The sequence below is a fragment of the Mirounga angustirostris genome, unplaced genomic scaffold, assembly GCF_029215605.1.
Source record: "Mirounga angustirostris isolate CCGP_5_RB_7025 unplaced genomic scaffold, mMirAng1.0.hap1 SCAF_10, whole genome shotgun sequence".
NCBI lineage: Eukaryota > Metazoa > Chordata > Mammalia > Carnivora > Phocidae > Mirounga > Mirounga angustirostris.
Window position 1 is genome coordinate 31,259,021 of NW_026991718.1, and position 17,404 is coordinate 31,276,424.

Consider the following 17,404-nt stretch of genomic DNA (forward strand, 5'->3'; position numbering starts at 1 on the left):
ACATATAGGGGCACCAAGGTCGCTCTGTAGGTTAAGTGTCTGACTGTTGGTCTCAGCTCAGGTCTTGATCTCAGGGTTTTGAGTCCAAGCCCAGCATGGAGCCTACTTTAAAAAAAAGGGGGGAACATATAATGATTTACTAAAACTTAACAAAAATACAAACAATCTAATTTTAAAAACGGGCAATGGACGTGAATAGAAGACGTATAAAGAAGATATAGAAATAGCCAATAAGCACATGAGAAAATGCTCAATATCATTAATCATTAGGAAAATACAAACCAAAAGCACAGTGAGATATCAGGTCACACCAACTAAGATAGCAATTTTTAAAAGAAAACCAAAAACAAAAAATAAGTATAGGTGAGGATGTGGAGAAATTTAGAACCTTTGTGCATTACTGGTGGGAATGTAAAATGGCTGCTGTGGAAAACAGTACGGCAGTTCCTCATAAAGATAAACACAGCACTGCCAAATGACCCAGCAAATCCACTTCTAGATATATACCCAAAGGAACTGAAAACAGGACTCAGATATCTGTACACCAACGTTCATTTGTAGCATTGTTCACAATAGTGAAAAGGTAGAAACAACCCAAGTGTCCATCAACAGATGAATGGATAAACCAAATGTGGTATAAACATACGATGGAATATTTATTATTCAGCCCTAAGAAGGAATGAAATTCTGATACATGCTACAATATGAATGAACCTTGAAAACATACCGTGAAGTAAGTCAGACACAAAAGGACAAATACTGTATGATTCCACTTACATGAAATATCTAGAATAGGCAAATTCAGAGGCAGAAAGTGGATTAGAGGTTACAGGGGCTGAGGGAGAGGGAAGTGGAGAGTTATTGCTTAATTTGTACAGAGTTTCTGTTTGGGGTGATGAAAAAGTTTTGGAAATAGATATTGGTGACAGTTGCACAACACTGAATGTAGTTACTGGCACTGAATTATACACTTAAAAACAGTTAAAATGGCTAATTTTATTATGTTATACATATTTAAAATTAAGAGAAAGAGTTATTATATGTATGTACAAAAATCAGAATCCTACCAAAGTCCTTAACCAAAACAGGTGTGAATGTAATTATCAGTAAGTGCATTGCATTACAAATTATGTGGTCATACACTGAAATCAATTTACTTGCAAATAATTTATTAGATTATAAGTAAAATGGAAAATGAGTCTTGTCTATATAGAAAGGGAAAAGTTTATTTTGGGCATTATAAAAGAATAACCAGAATTATTAGCTTGTTACAAAAAGTCTCTGTTAATGAAAAACTCAACTTTTCTTTTTATCTCAAGACCTATATTTATTTTGAACCTCGAACAGTCAAACTCCTTTCCACATACTAAGTACAATCTGATTTGCAACTGGGATGCTTTAACATATAGGGGCAGATTACAGACTTTATCACCAGATACAAGTTTCATAGAAACAATTGTTTTATTTTGAATTGCATCTCCATAATGCTTGCCAGACAGTAAGTGCTCAACAAATTTAATGAATAAAACCAAATCAGTCACAATCAGCAGCAAAGCAACATTAAAGAAACTTTTTCAAAATCATCTTCCTGTTATACTTTTAAAATATTTTATTTTTTTTAAAGACTTTATTTATTTATTTGAAAGAGAGAATGAGAGAGAGAGAGAGAGAGCACAAGAGTGGGGAGCGGGAGAGGGAGAAGCAGGCTCCCCACTGAGCAGGGAGCCCGATGCGGGACTCAATCCTGGGACTCCAGGATCATGACCTGAGTCGAAGGCAGCCGCTCAAGCAACTGAGCCACCCAGGCGCCCCTAAAATACCTATTTTAAAAGTAATGCCTAGGGGTGCCTGGGTGGCTCAGTCATTAAGCGTCTGCCTTGGGCTCAGGTCATGATCCCAGGGTCCTGGGATCGAGCCCCGCATGGGGCTCCCTACTCCGCAGGAAGCCTGCTTCTCCCTCTCCCCCTCCCCCTGCTTGTGTTCCCTCTCTCGCGTGTCTCTCTGTCAAATAAATAAATAAAATCTTTAAAAAAATAATAATACCTAAGTAATTCAGAGTCCATAAAACCAAAACTTTAAATTACTTTTCTCCTATGTATATTCCTATCCCCAATGGGAAGTTACCAGAATTTGACTTTATGAGGAATTTCTTGTAGTGATTTGTGTTTGCCTGCCTGTGAGGCAGCCCAAGCCTAGAAAGGAAAATCAACCAAGCAGTCCTCTTCATGGCTGGATGGCTGGACTACTCAAGGTGGTGCCAAAGTGCTCCTGGTTCACTAGTTCATATAGTAGTAATACGGGCAACATCTATCTGCATTGTTTTCTTTTGCCTTTACTGCTTTGTTTGTGGAGTTTTGTACATTAAAGGTTTAATTATGAAATAAACTTGAATGTGAAATGCAAACTTTGACAGCTACTAAAACAAACTATGCACTGGGGCACCTGGGTGGCTCAGTTGGTTAAGCGACTGCCTTCAGCTCAGGTCATGATCCTGGAGTCCCGGGATCGAGTCCCGCATCGGGCTCCCTGTTGAGCAGGGAGTCTGCTTCTCCCTCTCACCCTCCTCCCTCTCGTGCTCTCTCTCTCTCATTCTCTCTCAAATAAATAAATAAAATCTTAAACAAAACAAAACTATGCACTATTAATATCAACGATAATTAAGTTTTGACTTTTAGAACTTACCCTAAGATACCTTTTTTTAAAGCATAAGGGGCTTAGGGGGAACAAAGGACCCTTTAAGTGGGGGGAAGATTGTAATGGAATGATCCTGAGTCAGGCAGTGTATAGCCAAAGAGGTGACCCTGGCAGGCTATGAGAACGAGCCTCCCAGATCTCGGACTACAGGGAAGGTAACCAACGGAGGGCTCCAGCTGCTGCACTCTGAAGTCCATCACAGCGCTCCTGCACAGGCTGCACTTCCCAGCGGCTGCTCGCCATCAAGGACTGAGCATGGCAGGCACACTAAGGCAGGCCTACTCCCAGGAGATGAGGAATTCCTGCGACAGGCAACTTTCACTGAAGAACTTTCTGAAGCCTTGGTGGACTTTCCTTAGAACTACACTGCAGAGTAAGACACTTTCACCCCAAGTTCCTTCTTCCCTTACCTCTCTCCTTCACTTGGGAGTCAGACTTGCATCACAGCCTAAAGGCTTTCCCTGACTCCTTCCCCATTTTCTCTCACAAGCACTTCTAACAAATTTCTTTTACACCCAATCCCATCTTGGTATCTGCTTCTCCCTTGCATTACACACATTAGATCTCAACTAACAGCCAACTAACTTGAGCGGACAGACTCAGAACCACACACAATTCAACAAATGTGTCCTGAGCACCTGCTGTATGTAAGAAATATGCTAAGCATTATAGGGAATATAGGACCCTATTCTTGACCTCAAGTAATACTCAATGTAGAGAAGGAGCAAAGCTACAGATCCAATGAAGGGCAGACTGTCATTTAGTACTAAAATTGAAGTATAAAGTACAAAGTAAATTAAGAGATTCATTCTACTTAGGGGATGGAGTTGTAGTAGAAAGGCTTTATGGAGAAAATGGCATTTGAAGTGTACTTTGAAAGACATTATCACAGCCTTCAGGTTGTTACCTGCCTGTAATTCCTGAGGGCAGTCCAACAAAGACATTTTCCGTGCTTGCCATACTTGGCTACCCCCAAAGTGTAAATCCCTCTCACACTTTCTCATTCCCAGAGTATTGAAAGCTTCTTAGTTCTCCTCCTAACATCCTCCTCTCCCAGTATGTCCTTTTTCATCCCATTATCACTTAGACCTCTAAGCCAGAAAGGGAGGAGTAAGTTTGACTCCTCTCTCCCACTACTTTGTCATTCAATCATCAGTCAATCTTTACATCTAAAATCTGTCCACTTTTCTCTATCCCCACAGCTGTTGCCCTAGTCAAAACCACCATCAACTCATCTTAACTGGCCTTCTTGCCTACAGTTCTACTACCATTTAATCTACGCTCCACAGAGCAGCCAGTGAGCCTTCAAAATTCGAATCTAGGGCCACGTGGGTGGCTCAGTCGGTTAAGGCTCCAACTCTTGGTTTTGGCTCAGGTCACGATCTCAGAGTCCTGAGATTGAGCCCCATATCAGGCTCCATGCTCAGTGGGGAGTCTGCTTGAGATTCTCTCTCTCCTTCTCCCTCTGTCCCTCCCCCGACTTGCTTGAGCATGTGCACTCGCTCTCTAAAATAAAATAAAATCTTTTTGAAAAATTCATATCTAATTGTCAACAGCCTGTTTGAAACCCTTCAGTGGTTCCCCACTGCTCACAAGATCTGTCCCCATGCTCCAGACTCCAGCTACTCAGAACTCCTAAAATGCTGAGCTCCTCTTGGACTCCAAGCGACCACAAATCCTTTAACTCTTCCTCCTCATCCTCACCTGGCTAACTCCCACTTCCACTTAAAACATCACTTCTGTCACTCCCAAACATAAACACACAAGATAGGGGCGCCTGGGTAGCTCAGTCGGTTAAGCATCTGCCTTCAGTTCAGGTCATGATCCTGGGGTCCTGGGACAGAGTTCTGCATTGGGCTCCCTTCCCAGCGGGGAGCCTCCTTCTCCTTCTGCCTCTGCAGCTCCCCCTGCTTTTGCAGGCATGTGTTCTCTATCAAATAAATAAAAAAAAATCTTAAAACACATGCACGCGTACACACACACACACACACACACACGATAGTCTCCAAGCTTCCTATTGCTACCCCAAGACTTTACTTCTCAGCCCCTTCCTTCGTGGTCTACACTAGCTTTCCATTAACTAGCGCCCTTAAAAGTCTTACTTTTTTATGCAGCAGAACCTTTTTTTCAAACGTAATCCTATGCAGACCCCTAATATGTAAAAGGGCTGAGCTTCTCAGCCTAAAGCAAGAGGTTTCAAAGCCCCCTTCATTCAGCCTCCACTATCCTAAGGCACTTCTTCCCTAAAATCTAAGGTGCAAGACAATTAAAACCCCACAGTATTGTATTACACTGCCTACTCAAAGGAAGCAATACAGTACAGTAGAAAGAGTTGTTTCAGAAGTCACACAGACTCAGGTTCAAATCCCGATTCCTTTTTTTTTTTTTTTAAGATTTTATTTATTTATTTGAGAGAGAGAGAGAGCACAAGAGGGGGGAGCGGGAGACGGAGAAGCAGACTCCCCGCTGAGCAGGCAGCCCGATGCGGGACTCGATCCGGGGACTCCAGGATCATGACCTGAGCCGAAGGCAGTCGCTTAACCAACTGAGCCACCTAGGCACCCTAGTTATAAGATCTTGAGCAGTCTGCCTAAGGATCCATTTCCTCAACTGTAAAACTCAGCTATAAAAACAGACTCTCACTACTTCCATTCAACATTAAATGGAGGTCCTAGCCAGTAAAATAAGGCAAGAAAAATAAATAAATATCGGATTGTCTGTAGTTACAGATGACATAATTACATAGAAAATTCTGTGGAATCTACAACTACCAGCAAAATCAAAGCATATGAAGACAACATATAAAAACCAGCTTTATGTTTGTATATTTGTGACTAACAATTAGAAAATAAAATTCTAGGGGCACGTGGGTGGCTCAGTTGGTTGAGTGTTGCACTCTTGATTTTGGCTCAGGTCATGATCTCATCGGGCTCCCCACTCAGCAGGGAGGCTGCTTCTCTCCCTTTTCCTCTCCCTCTGCCCCTCCCCCACCACATGCTCCCACATGCGCTCTCAAAATAAATAAAAATCTTTAAAAAAAAAAAAAAAGAATTTTTTTTTTTAAGATTTTATTTATTTATTTGACAGAGAGACACAGAGAGAGAGGGAATACAAGCAGGGGGAGTGGGAGAGGGAGAAGCAGGCTTCCCGCCGAGCAGGGAGCCCGATGTAGGGCTCGATCCCAGGACCCTGGGACCATGACCTGAGCCGAAGGCAGACGCTTAACGACTGAGCCACCCAGGCACCCCTAGGCATTACTTTTAAAATAGGTATTTTAGGGGCGCCTGGGTGGCTCAGTTGCTTGAGCGGCTGCCTTCGACTCAGGTCATGATCCTGGAGTCCCAGGATTGAGTCCCGCATCGGGCTCCCTGCTCAATGGGGAGTCTGCTTCTCCCTCTCCCTCTGCCCTTCCCCCTGCTCATGCTCGTGCTCTATCTCTCTCAAATAAAATCTTTAAAAAAGAAATTAAAAAGTCTAAATAAATGGAGAGATATACCATGTTTTTGGACCCAAAGATTTAATATTGTTAAGATGTCAATTCTCCCTAGTGATCAATCTATAGATTCAATGCAATCACAATCAAAATCTCACCAAGATATTTTGGTAGAAATTGACAGGTTGGTTCAAAATTTATAGTGAAATCCAAATCTAGAAACACTAAAAGAGTATTTTTTAAAAAGATTTTATTTATTTATTTGCTAGAGAGAGAGATCACAAGTAGGCAGACAGGCAGGCAGAGGCAGAGGGAGAACGAGACTCCCCGTGGAGCATGGAGCCCAATGCGGGGCTCGATCCCAGGATGCTGGGATCATGACCTGAGCGGAAGGCAGACGCTTAACCGACTGAGCCACCCAGGCGCCCCTAAAAGAATTATTTTTAAAAGAGGAACAAAACTGGACGACTTACACTACCTAACTTCAAGGCTTACTATAAATCTCCAGCAACCAGTAGTGTGAACTGATGTAAAAGTAAATTGATCAATGGGATAGAATGGAAATGTTTGAATACATATTTACATAAATATATATGATATATATTCATTTAATTTTCACAAAAACATCACAGTCCAACAGAGAAAGAAAAATCTCTTCAACATATAGTTCTGTAATAACTAGATATTACCATAAAAAATGAATCTCAATTCCCACTTTATATTGTACACAATAATTAATCTGAAATGGACCACGGATTACGTAAAAGCTAAAACTATATAAAGTTTTTAGAAAACAGCATTAGAATTATCTTCATGACCTGGTGGCAAGCAAGGGGTTCTTAAACACAGAGAGCAATAACCTTAAAAAAAAAAAAAAAACTGGGGTGCCTGGATGGCTCGCTCAGTCGTTGGGCATCTGCCTTCGGCTTGGGTTGTAATCCTGGGGTCCTGGGATCGAGCCCCGCGTTGGGCTCCCTGCTTGGCGGGGGGGCTTCCTTCTCCCTTCCCCTTTGTCCCTGCTTGTGTTTCCTCTCTCGCTGTCTCTCTCTGTCAAATAAATAAAATCTTAAAAAAAAAAAAAACTAATAAATTTGACTCTTTGATATTTAAAACTCTGCTCATCAAGAACACCATTAGGAGAATGAATAGGCAAAGCAAAGGATGGAAGAAAATATTCATAAACTTTTTTTTTAAAGATTTATTTATTCATTTGAGAGAGCGAGAATGAGAGAGAGTACATGAGAGGGGGCAGGGTCAGAGGGAGAAGCAGGCTCCTCGCCGAGCAGGGAGCCCGATGCGGGACTCGATCCCAGGACTCCAGGATCATGACCTGAGCCGAAGGCAGTCGCTTAACCAACTGAGCCACCCAGGTGTCCCATAAACATTTTTTTGATAATAGTTATCCAGGCTATATAAAGAACTCCTACAACTCAATACTAAAAAGAACTAAAAATTTAAAATGGGCAACAGATTTATGCAGACTGTCCAAAGGAAGACATAAGAATGGCCAATAAGAACATGAAAAGGTGTTCAATATCAGTCACCAGGATAATGCAAATTAAAACCACAATTACACTACACACGCACCACAGTGACTAAAATTAAAGACTGATAACATCAAATACTGGCAGAGATGTGGAGCAACGGGAACTCTCATACATTGTTTGTGGGAATATAAAAGGTACAACCACTTTGAGAAAAGGTCTGGCAGTTTATTATAAAACTAAACAGACACTCTATGAGCCATTTCTCCTAGTATTTACCCAAGAGAAGTGAAAACATAGTCCTACCGAAAAAACTTGTATAATAAGAACCTTCATGGAAATTTTATTCATAATAGCCCCAAACTGGAAACCTCCCAGGTATCTGATACTGTCCTATGATAGAAGAAAGGACTGAACTTCTGATAAACACAACCTCAAAGCCTTACCAAAAATATATGCTGTGTGATTCTATTAATATGACGTTCTAGAATAGTTACAATTAATCTATGATGGTATGATAAAAGATCAGAACAATAGTTGCAGGGACTGACCGACAAGGCACATGAGGGAAATTTCAGGAGTGATAGTAATGTCTGATATCCTGATAGAGGCTTGGGTTGTATCTGTTTATCAAAACTCATTAAATGGTACAATTAACACTTGTATACTCCACTGTACCTAGATTTTACCTAAACAACAAAAAGAACTGTAAACAAATACTGAACTCTAGTTAATGACATGCATACTGAGGCGCTTAGGGGTAAAGTGTACTGATGTCTGTAACTGACTTTGAAAAGCATCAAAATGTAAGATGGATTAGTGGATGGAGGGAGGAATGGATAGGCATGTGATAAAGCAAACACAGTAAAATGTAAATTATAGAATCTAGGTGATGGGTATATGGGTGTTTTACTGTATAATTCTTTCAACCTTTCTGTATATTTGAAACTTTTCATAATAAAATGTTGGGTAACAAACTTAATCACAAAACAAAAATATTCTAAAATGAAGTGCAAAGTTCTTTCCTATTCTATCCACAGTTGTGATATAAAATATATTATGGGGAACAGGAGTAGTTGTCACTTTTATTACTATTTGGCTGAAGCATCCTCACTGCTGTGATTTCTGGACCTCATTGCCATTGCTGGATTAGAGTCTTCCTTTCCACTACAACACATGCCATAATCCTTGTGGACTTCGCCATCATCCATATATATATAATACACCAATCCATTATTCAATACACCAACTTTGGAGCTCCTGTCTTATTTCTTTCATCTCTGGAATACTTATCACCTCCAATCATAATCCCCTATCTGCTCTCACTACCCTCCTCTTCCAACTCCCCAAGATTCCTAGTCCATGGGAGCCTTCACTTACACCTCCATGACCTGTCTTGCAGCTTTTCCGCCTATCACCTGAAATATTGCTATCCTCCTAGTCTCTACTGCAGCCATTTGCAACAAATTCTCCCGTGCTCCTCTACCTGAACTGATGCGTGCTACTGGAGGAAATCTCACAACCAGACCAATAAATGCTGGCCAAATTTATGGTCTCGACACTCAGCACTGCTCAGCAATTCCTTTCTAATTCACTACTTGGCTCCTTCTCCACACTCCACAACAGTAACTTCAAAACTTCACCACGCTTCTTAAACTCCTTACTCATTTCTCTTTCCTCACTCTATGTAAAGAATCTTGTCTTTCATTTCATTGTGAACACAGAGGCTACCTACCATGAACTCACTGCTCCCCAACCTACAAACCCATCTTTCTCTTTTTCCTTCCCATCTCAGAAAAAAGGATGCCTTCCCCCCTGCTAGAGGTAGCATAGCATAGTGTTTAAAAATGCAGACTCTCTAACCAAATTACTCTTTCCAAACCTCAGTTTCCTCTCTTCATTCAACAAATTGCACGTACCTGAGGTGTACAATTTGTTAAATTTTAACCAATGTATATATCCCTGAAACTATCAGCACAATCAACAAATGAACATAAAAGCCTCCCCCTAAAATAACTATTGACCTTTTTGTCATTGTAGATTAGTTTGCAATTTCCAGAATTTTATATAATTATCTAGCATATACTCTTTTTTGATCTGGCTTCTTTCATTCAGCTTATTTTTGAGATTCAGCCACATTGCTGTGTGTTATCAATAATTCATTCCTGGGGTGCCTGGGTGGCTCAGTCATTAAGCATCTGCCTTCGGCTCAGGTCATGATATCCCAGGGTCCTGGGGTCGAGACCTGCATCGGGCTCCCTGCTCAGCGGGAAGCCTGCTTCTCCCTCTCCCACTCCCCCTTCTTGTGTTCCCTCTCTTGCTGTGTCTCTGTCAAATAAATAAACAAAAATCTTAAAAAAAAAAAAATTCATTCCTTTTTATCACCAAGTAATATTCCAATGTATGGCTATTTCACAATTTGTTTATTCATTCACCTGTTAATGGACATTGGGCTGTTTCCATTTTTTGCTGAATACAGCTGCCACGAATATCCATGTATAAGTCTTTGTATGGATAAAGGCTTCATCTACTCTTAAAGTTTTATTTATTTGAGAGAGAGAGACGAGCAGGAGAGGCAGAGAGAAATGGAGAATCTCAAGCCGACTCTGTGCTGAGCTCAGAGCCTGACGTAGGGCTCAATCTCACGACTCTGAGATCAAGACCTGAGCTGAAACCATGAGTGGGATGCTTAACTGATTGCACCACCCAGGCGCCCCAAGGCTTCATCTATTCTTAAGACTTTGCTTACACCCCTGGAAGTCCCAAATCTGCAGTGGCAGATACCAACAAACAACCGCCAGCTCGACAAGCCCACTTGGAGAAGCCAAAAGGACTTTGTCCCAAACTCCTGTGTTCAGGTCACTCTCTCCACCCCCAACAGCTTCTCCTCCATTCTCTGTCCTGACTAAAGGCATGCAAACCAGAAACTTAAGACTCTTCGTGCTCTCTTCCCACTTGCCCTACTCACTCAGTGGTTTACCAGGTCCTGTCAATTCTACCTTGTAAACATCTCTCAAAACCCATCCCTACATTTCCATTTAGTTCAAATGCACCCTTAATTCAAACACATATCATCTCTTGGCTGGACTATTAAACTAGCCTTCTAACTTTTAAATCCTTACCTCAGGTCTCATTCTTCTCCAATCCATTTTCTATTCTATGGCCAAAGTGAATTTTCTAAAATTCCAAACTGATGTTACTCACCCATTCCTCAATGACTTTCAGCCCCTCAAGATAAAATTCAAACTCCTTAGCTTAACATTAAAAAAATTCTCTATAAACCAGTTTGCTCTCCAAACTCATCCTCTGCCACTTCCCACCCTGTTCTAACTTAGTCATTTCTAGATGATGTCATTTACCTTTTTATCCCTAGTGCCAAGGGCATTACCTGGTCTGTAGTAAGCATGACATATTTGTGCAACAGATAAGGTAGGACTTGGACTGATAGAGAGAGACATTCTGGGCACAGTCAGGAAAAGTAGTCATCCAGTCTGGCTGAGCACAAAGAATATGAAAGATCATGGTAGGCAATCCAGTCAGGAAAGCAGGATGAAGCCAGATCATCAATCAAGATCAATTCCATGCTAAAGACTGTGCACTTCATCCTATGCCCTCAAAAGATATCGTTGTTTTTGTTTTTTATTTAAATTCTAGTTAGTTAACATATAGTGTAATATTGGTTTCGGGAGAATTTAGTGATTCATCACTAACACCCAATGCTCATCACAACAAGTGCCTGCCTTAATACCCAACACCCATTTAGCACATCCCCTCGCCCGCCTCCCCTCCAGCAACCCTCAGTTTGTTCCCTGTAGTTAAGAGTCTCTTATGGTTTGCCTCCCTCTGTTTTCCCTTCCCCTACGTTGATATCAGTGGTTCTCAACAAGAGTGCAACATACTCAGAAGTGTACAATAACTTCTGAAATTTGAAAACCAGATACAGGAAAGGTGAGAGGCAGTAAACTAGTTAAGAGGCTATCACAGTGGTCTGGGAAAGAGGACTCAGAGTAGAAGGAAACAGATTAGAAGACATGTCAAAGGGAAATAAACCTATGTTTATTGTGTTATATCTTGTGCCTGGGTATGGGCAGTAACATAAAAGAGAGAAGTCAGAGATGACTCCAAAGTTTTGAACCAAATAAAATAATAAAGCCACTAAGCAAGAGGAATTTTTTTTAATGGTCCGTGGAGGAGGAGAGAGATGATGGTTTTAGTTGCGGTATTCCCACACCCATTCATTCAAACATAAGTGCCTATTAGGTAGGTGTCAGGCACTGTATGTGTGAAGGATAAAAATGGGTAAAATACCATTCCTTTTCTCAAAGACCATCTAATCTACTTGTGGGATGGGGAAGACAAGTAAATAGGAACTTACAATTCATTGTTAAGTGCTAGGGTTTGGTGCTAAAAGAAAGTAAAGACTATCCAACTCAGCCCTGAGAATTTGAGAAAACACTGAGGTCGAGTTAGCATTAGGCCAGGCAAAGGGCAGTCCAGGTGAAGAAAATAACATGACGATAGAGCCTCAGGTAAGACAACACAAATTGGGCACATCTGCAAACAGTAAAATAAGTCTAAAGGAAGAGTTCAATATAAGGAGATATCCACATGAAATGTCTAGCAGGCAGGTGAAAATGCAGGTTCTGAGAGCTCTCAAGAGCTACATCCAGATATGCAATATATTTTCAACCTCATCTTAGGTGGCTTAGAGTGCTCATCAGTGGCTATCTTAAATAAGAATTGGAAGAACCCTACTTATCAGCTAGATTGTGTACACTTCCACCTCCCCCCATCACTTCTGTCATGCAAGGGTAGCTCTGTTTCAAGTTAAATAGGTCACAAGGATTGGTGGGAACTGTGGAAAGTTGGAGAATGCAGGCCCAGTCTGAAGAGGAAAGCCATTCACTCAGCTCCAGCAGTTTACTGTCTTGCCCAATGTGGAGAGATCGTCCTATTCACGAAAAACTGAAAATTCAGATTTTATGTAACATCTCCCACTTTTAAACAGTGGTAACTAATTACATTAAAAGTCTGTAAAACAACATTGTGCCAGCCAAAGAAAATGCTTCTGTGGAAAGATTTCAGCAAGGGCCACCAGTGTGGCAGATCTGGACCTGGTCTGCCAACTCCTACAATGCTCTTTCCACTACTTCCTAGTACCCTCAACTAAGAGTATCTTGATGGTTCCCTGGGACAGGAGCTGTTTGCTCCTAAGCAAAACAGCCCTAAACTGATAGTGTTTTACAAGTTCTTTTGTATGTTCTCAACAATTTTTCTGTGTCCTCCCCACTCCACCCCCACCTCCATCAGTACCAGGCTTCTAACATGACTGAGACCTCCTACTCCCCTATTATAAGCTAAGATTTTGCAGGTAAAGCAAAAGTAAAAAGAGAGCCCTGATTTCTAATGAATAAAGTATATAAGGAATATGGCATCTCTCTGGTTTTCTTAGAAAACATCACAGAGATGTTTGTTACTTACTCAGATACTTAAGGAAAAAAGTCAGTAACTTATATCTGAAAAAATGAGCAAATTCTGCTAACAAACTAAATAGTTTCCACTGTAAGTTTCCAAGGGGGGGGCGGGGGGGGCGGGGGGGGGGGGGCGGGAAGGGCAAAAGGGAAAGCAAAAGTTGCTGGCCTTTGGGAAACATCAGGCACCTTTTAAGACACAGTTTTTAAAGGTATAAATGTTTAGAACAAAAGATATATCACAATCTCAACTCTCAGTAGGAGTAAAAACATAGTTTAATAACATAAAACATTCTTTGAGCAACAAGAAATTGGGATTAAGAAACACTATTAAAGCAATCTGTATTTATAGAAAAGGTAAAAGGGAAACAAACACCTTATTTATTTATTAAGATTTTATTTATTTATTTGACAGAGAGGGACAGCGAGAGAGGGAACACAAGCAGGGGGAGCGGGAGAGGGAGAAGCAGGCTTCCCGCTGAGCAGAAAGCCCGATGCGGGGCTCGATCCCAGGACCCTGAGATCATGACCTGAGCCGAAGGCAGAATGCTTAACGACTGAGCCACCCAGGCGCCCCCAAAAACACCGTTTTAATGTTCGTTCACACACACTAGTTTCTGACGTTTTCATGTACATACGAAGTCACAATGTTGCTTTAGAGGCTTTTAAAATGTAACATTTCCTAAATGTACTAAACATTTAAAAGCACAGATCATGGAGTATGCAACTTTAGGTAACAATGTGGCAAACTTGAAGAAACACGGGAAGGCTAAAAATTCAAACCAACAAAACAAAAGATAGTACCAAGATTCTCAGACGCTCGGGGGCAAAAAAAAAAAAAAAGAAAGAAAAGAAAAGAAAAGAAAGAAAGAAAGAAAAGAAAAAGAAAAAGAAAAAAAAGAAAAGTGGCATGTACACCCGCCCCTGTTAATCGGAGGAGTGGGGGAATTCAGGGGAATGAAGAGTGATTACAGAGGACGAGCAAAGCAGGCCATGTCCTGCTGGCAAGCGAGCTCTGCAATTACTTAGAGCAAGCATTATGGCTAGAGCATTCTCGAGCCCACTAAAACCAGCATACTGGACACCTAAAACCGGAGGCTGACAGCAGCTCCAGGGTAAGACCGAGAAGGCGGAAAAGTGGCCTGCTTTGACCTCCACTGAAAACCGAGTCTCCTCCAACTCTTGTCTCTGAATCAGGGGCAGGACGTTAACCTCTCAGAGGTTGGATTATTCGGGCAAACTCTGCCTGGCTTCCTGCGGCCTTCCCACACACCGGGTGAATGTCAACACCGGGCCAGCGAGTGTGGGGGAACCTCTCAGTGTGCGCCGTCCTTTCTGGGAGGCGGCGAGACCGGGAAGAAAGACGGCCCTGCGCACGCCCCGCCTCCCCAGCCCTTCCCCGGCCCCGGCCCCGCGCCCTCGCAAGGGCTGCAAGCCGGGAAGCGGGGTCCCGCGCGCTCCTCACCTTTTTCAGCGCCGGCACCAGCAGCCCCCGCCACTTGGGTGCGTTCTCCTCGCTGAAAAACTCGTACGGCAGCTGCTGCGCCTGCATGGTGCCCCCGGGGCGCCTCTGGGCGGGGAGAGGGGCGGCGGCGGCCGGGCCGGGGAGCCGCGAGAGGGCGAGCTCGCAGCACCGAACAGGGCCGCGGCCCCACCGGACGGCCCGGCCCCCTCGGGGCGCCGCGCGGCCGGGCTAGTCCTGGAGAGGGGGCTGAGGGGCGAGGCCCGCGCCCGGCCACCCACCCGACACGGGCACCAGCCGTGGAGAGCGAACGCAGCCCGGAGGCGGCGGCGGCGGCATCCCGCACCACCGCCCCGGGGCCGGGCCCCCCACCCCTCCCCGGCCCACCGGCGCCGGCCCGGGCTGCCCTCCGCCGCGGCCGCCGCCCGCCGGGGCTACGCTCCCGGGCCCGGCCTGGCCCCGCGGCAGAGCCGGCGGCTGGGGGGGGAGGGCGTGTGGAGGGACGCTCCGGCCGCGGCGCCCGCTCCGCGCAGCGGGGACCCCGAAACGCGAGCGGCCCGGGGCGGAGCTGAGCCGGGGTGTAGCGGGGGAGGGGAAAGGCCCGAGGTCGTCGTTGGAGGATCTGGCTGCCCAGAGGTGCCGCCGCGGCCGCCGCCGACGACTCCGGTGTAGCGCTGGAGCTTCCTACTAGCGAACTGAACCTGCTCGCTACTGAGCATGCGCCGCCGAGCAGGGCCGGTTCGCTCCGGGTTTTCCGGCTCCCCGGCGAAGGAGGAGGAAAGCGCCAGTGAGGGAGGGCGCCCCCGAGGACTGCAGGGGAGGAGCGAAGCGGCCCCAAGAAGTCGAACCCCGGCCTGCGGGGTGGGGTGCGGGCTACCGCGAAGTGGCCCCCATTGTGTGGCTGGGCCGCGAGGGATCCCACCTCTCTCGGAGTCCCTGGACCTTTAGTTTCGGAAAGGGCCGTTGTGTGTGTGTGTGTGTGTACTTTGTTCCTGAACATGGAGATAAGAACTGCCCAGAGCATGCAATGTATAGTAAACAGACTGGACAAAAGATAGGTGCCTTTCTCAGGAAACCTACTGCTCAGTATTTGTCGGATAATAAAAGTGATTACAGTATTTCCGATCGGTCTTTCCACCAAGAATTATCACCAAGAATAAAATGCGTACCCGCAGTATAGATTTTGTGTGTGCGTTTTAAGTGCAATATGTTCATCTTTCGAACCCACTTAAATTTGAACTTCAATAATCACTTACCTCAGTGGAAACTGAAACCTCTTCCGCAGCTCCCGGGTCCCAGAATATCTGACTCACGCCCCTCTCAGGGCATTTAGTTTATCTGTTTTGTAATCTCTCCTGGCTCTTTGAACTAGATAGCAAACTCCTGGAAGGCAGATCTTTTTCACTAAGGGCTCTACGCAGAATAGGCACTTAGTGATGTTTGTAGAGTGCTACAGGAGCATTATCTACAAACTGTTCATCTCAGGGATGCAGGCGTTTATTGTAACAGTGGCACTGTGTGGCTGGCCTTCATGGTTTACCATCAAGCACTTTTTGAGCATAATTTCATTTAATCCTCATAGCAATCCTATTGTTTTCATTTCACAGATGAGACAGTTTAGAGAACTAGCCTTGGTTGAAGTTGATATTGTACCCTGCTATTCCGGAGAACAATAACCAGGATCACATAGATGAAAATGTTTAAGCAGTAGTTCGCAATCTCTACAACTCCTCTTTGCAAATCTCTTATAAAAGTCTTAGGTCCTTCCCTTTTAAAATGTACACACATGATTTACATTTTAATATCCTTCACACTTTCAAAGTATTCAGAATGACATTTTGAAAATCATCCATACATCCTCTGAGTAAGATGCTATAGAGGAACCATAGCTTTGAGAGGAGTTGGGGGGCAGGAGAAGGGGTCTCAGAGGAAAGGGGAGAGTGTAAGTCAGCCATCTTCAAATATCTGATATCAAAGGACTGATATGGAAAAATCATATATGTAATACGGTTTGTGTGATTCTAAAGGATTGAACTAAGATCAAGCCTCTGGCCCAAATTATTCCTTGGCTTCCCATTGCTATTAGAATACATTTTTTTTTAAAGATTCATTTATTTATTAGAGATAGAGAACACACGCGGAGGAGGGGCAGAGGGAGAGGCAGTGAGAATCTTAAGCAGACTCCCTGCTAAGCACAGAGCCCCAGTGGGGCTCCACACATCAGGACCTCAGCCAAGAGTCGCCTGCTGGCTGCTTAACCGATGACCCACCCAGGCGCCCCCTCTTAGAATACTTTTCAAAAACCTCTTACCAAGAACCACAAAGTCTGTATCTGGCTCCTGTTTACATTCTCAACCTTTTCTTTCCATTCTCAACCTTGGCTCAGCACACTCCAGTCACGCTGGCCTTCTGTTTATTCCTAGGAAACGCCATCCTTTCCTGCCTCAGGAGCTTTGGTATTCCCCCAGCCTGCTATAACTCACTCTGCTCCCAACTATTCACTTGGCTGGTTAGAAACGTCATCACCTCCAAGGGACCTCTGATCACCCTAAGTTTTTCCCACCTATATGTTGCTACCATAAACCTTGCTTATTTCCTTGCTAGCATCAAGGCCACTAGAATGTATTCCAAGAGATCAATCTCTCTACTTCGTCATTGAATCCCCAGGACCTACAGTATTTGGTACACAGGTGCTCAATAAATATTTTTGAAGGAATTAAAGTTGGAGGAAACTTCAAGGAAGGCTATCTAATCACGGGTGTCCCAGGAAACGGACGATCTTCAGGGGTGTGCAAATAAAAACCGTACATCCGTTCACTTGGGACATCGGGGTTAATAGGTTGGATTTGATGACCTCCGA

General features: G+C 43.8%; 1 protein-coding gene across 3 annotated transcripts in view; it reads right to left on the reverse strand.

Annotated features, from left to right (window-relative positions):
• The window catches only part of SOS1 (SOS Ras/Rac guanine nucleotide exchange factor 1), a 142,862-nt gene extending 127,392 nt beyond the window's left edge, over positions 1–15,470 (reverse strand). For all 3 annotated transcript variants that reach the window (XM_064572140.1, XM_064572139.1, XM_045884465.3), the window contains exon 1: positions 14,548–15,470. In XM_064572140.1, the coding sequence (XP_064428210.1) occupies positions 14,548–14,634 (87 nt within the window). In that variant the 5' untranslated portion in view covers positions 14,635–15,470. The remainder of the gene's footprint in view (positions 1–14,547) is intronic.
• Between the last annotated feature and the right edge of the window lie 1,934 nt (positions 15,471–17,404).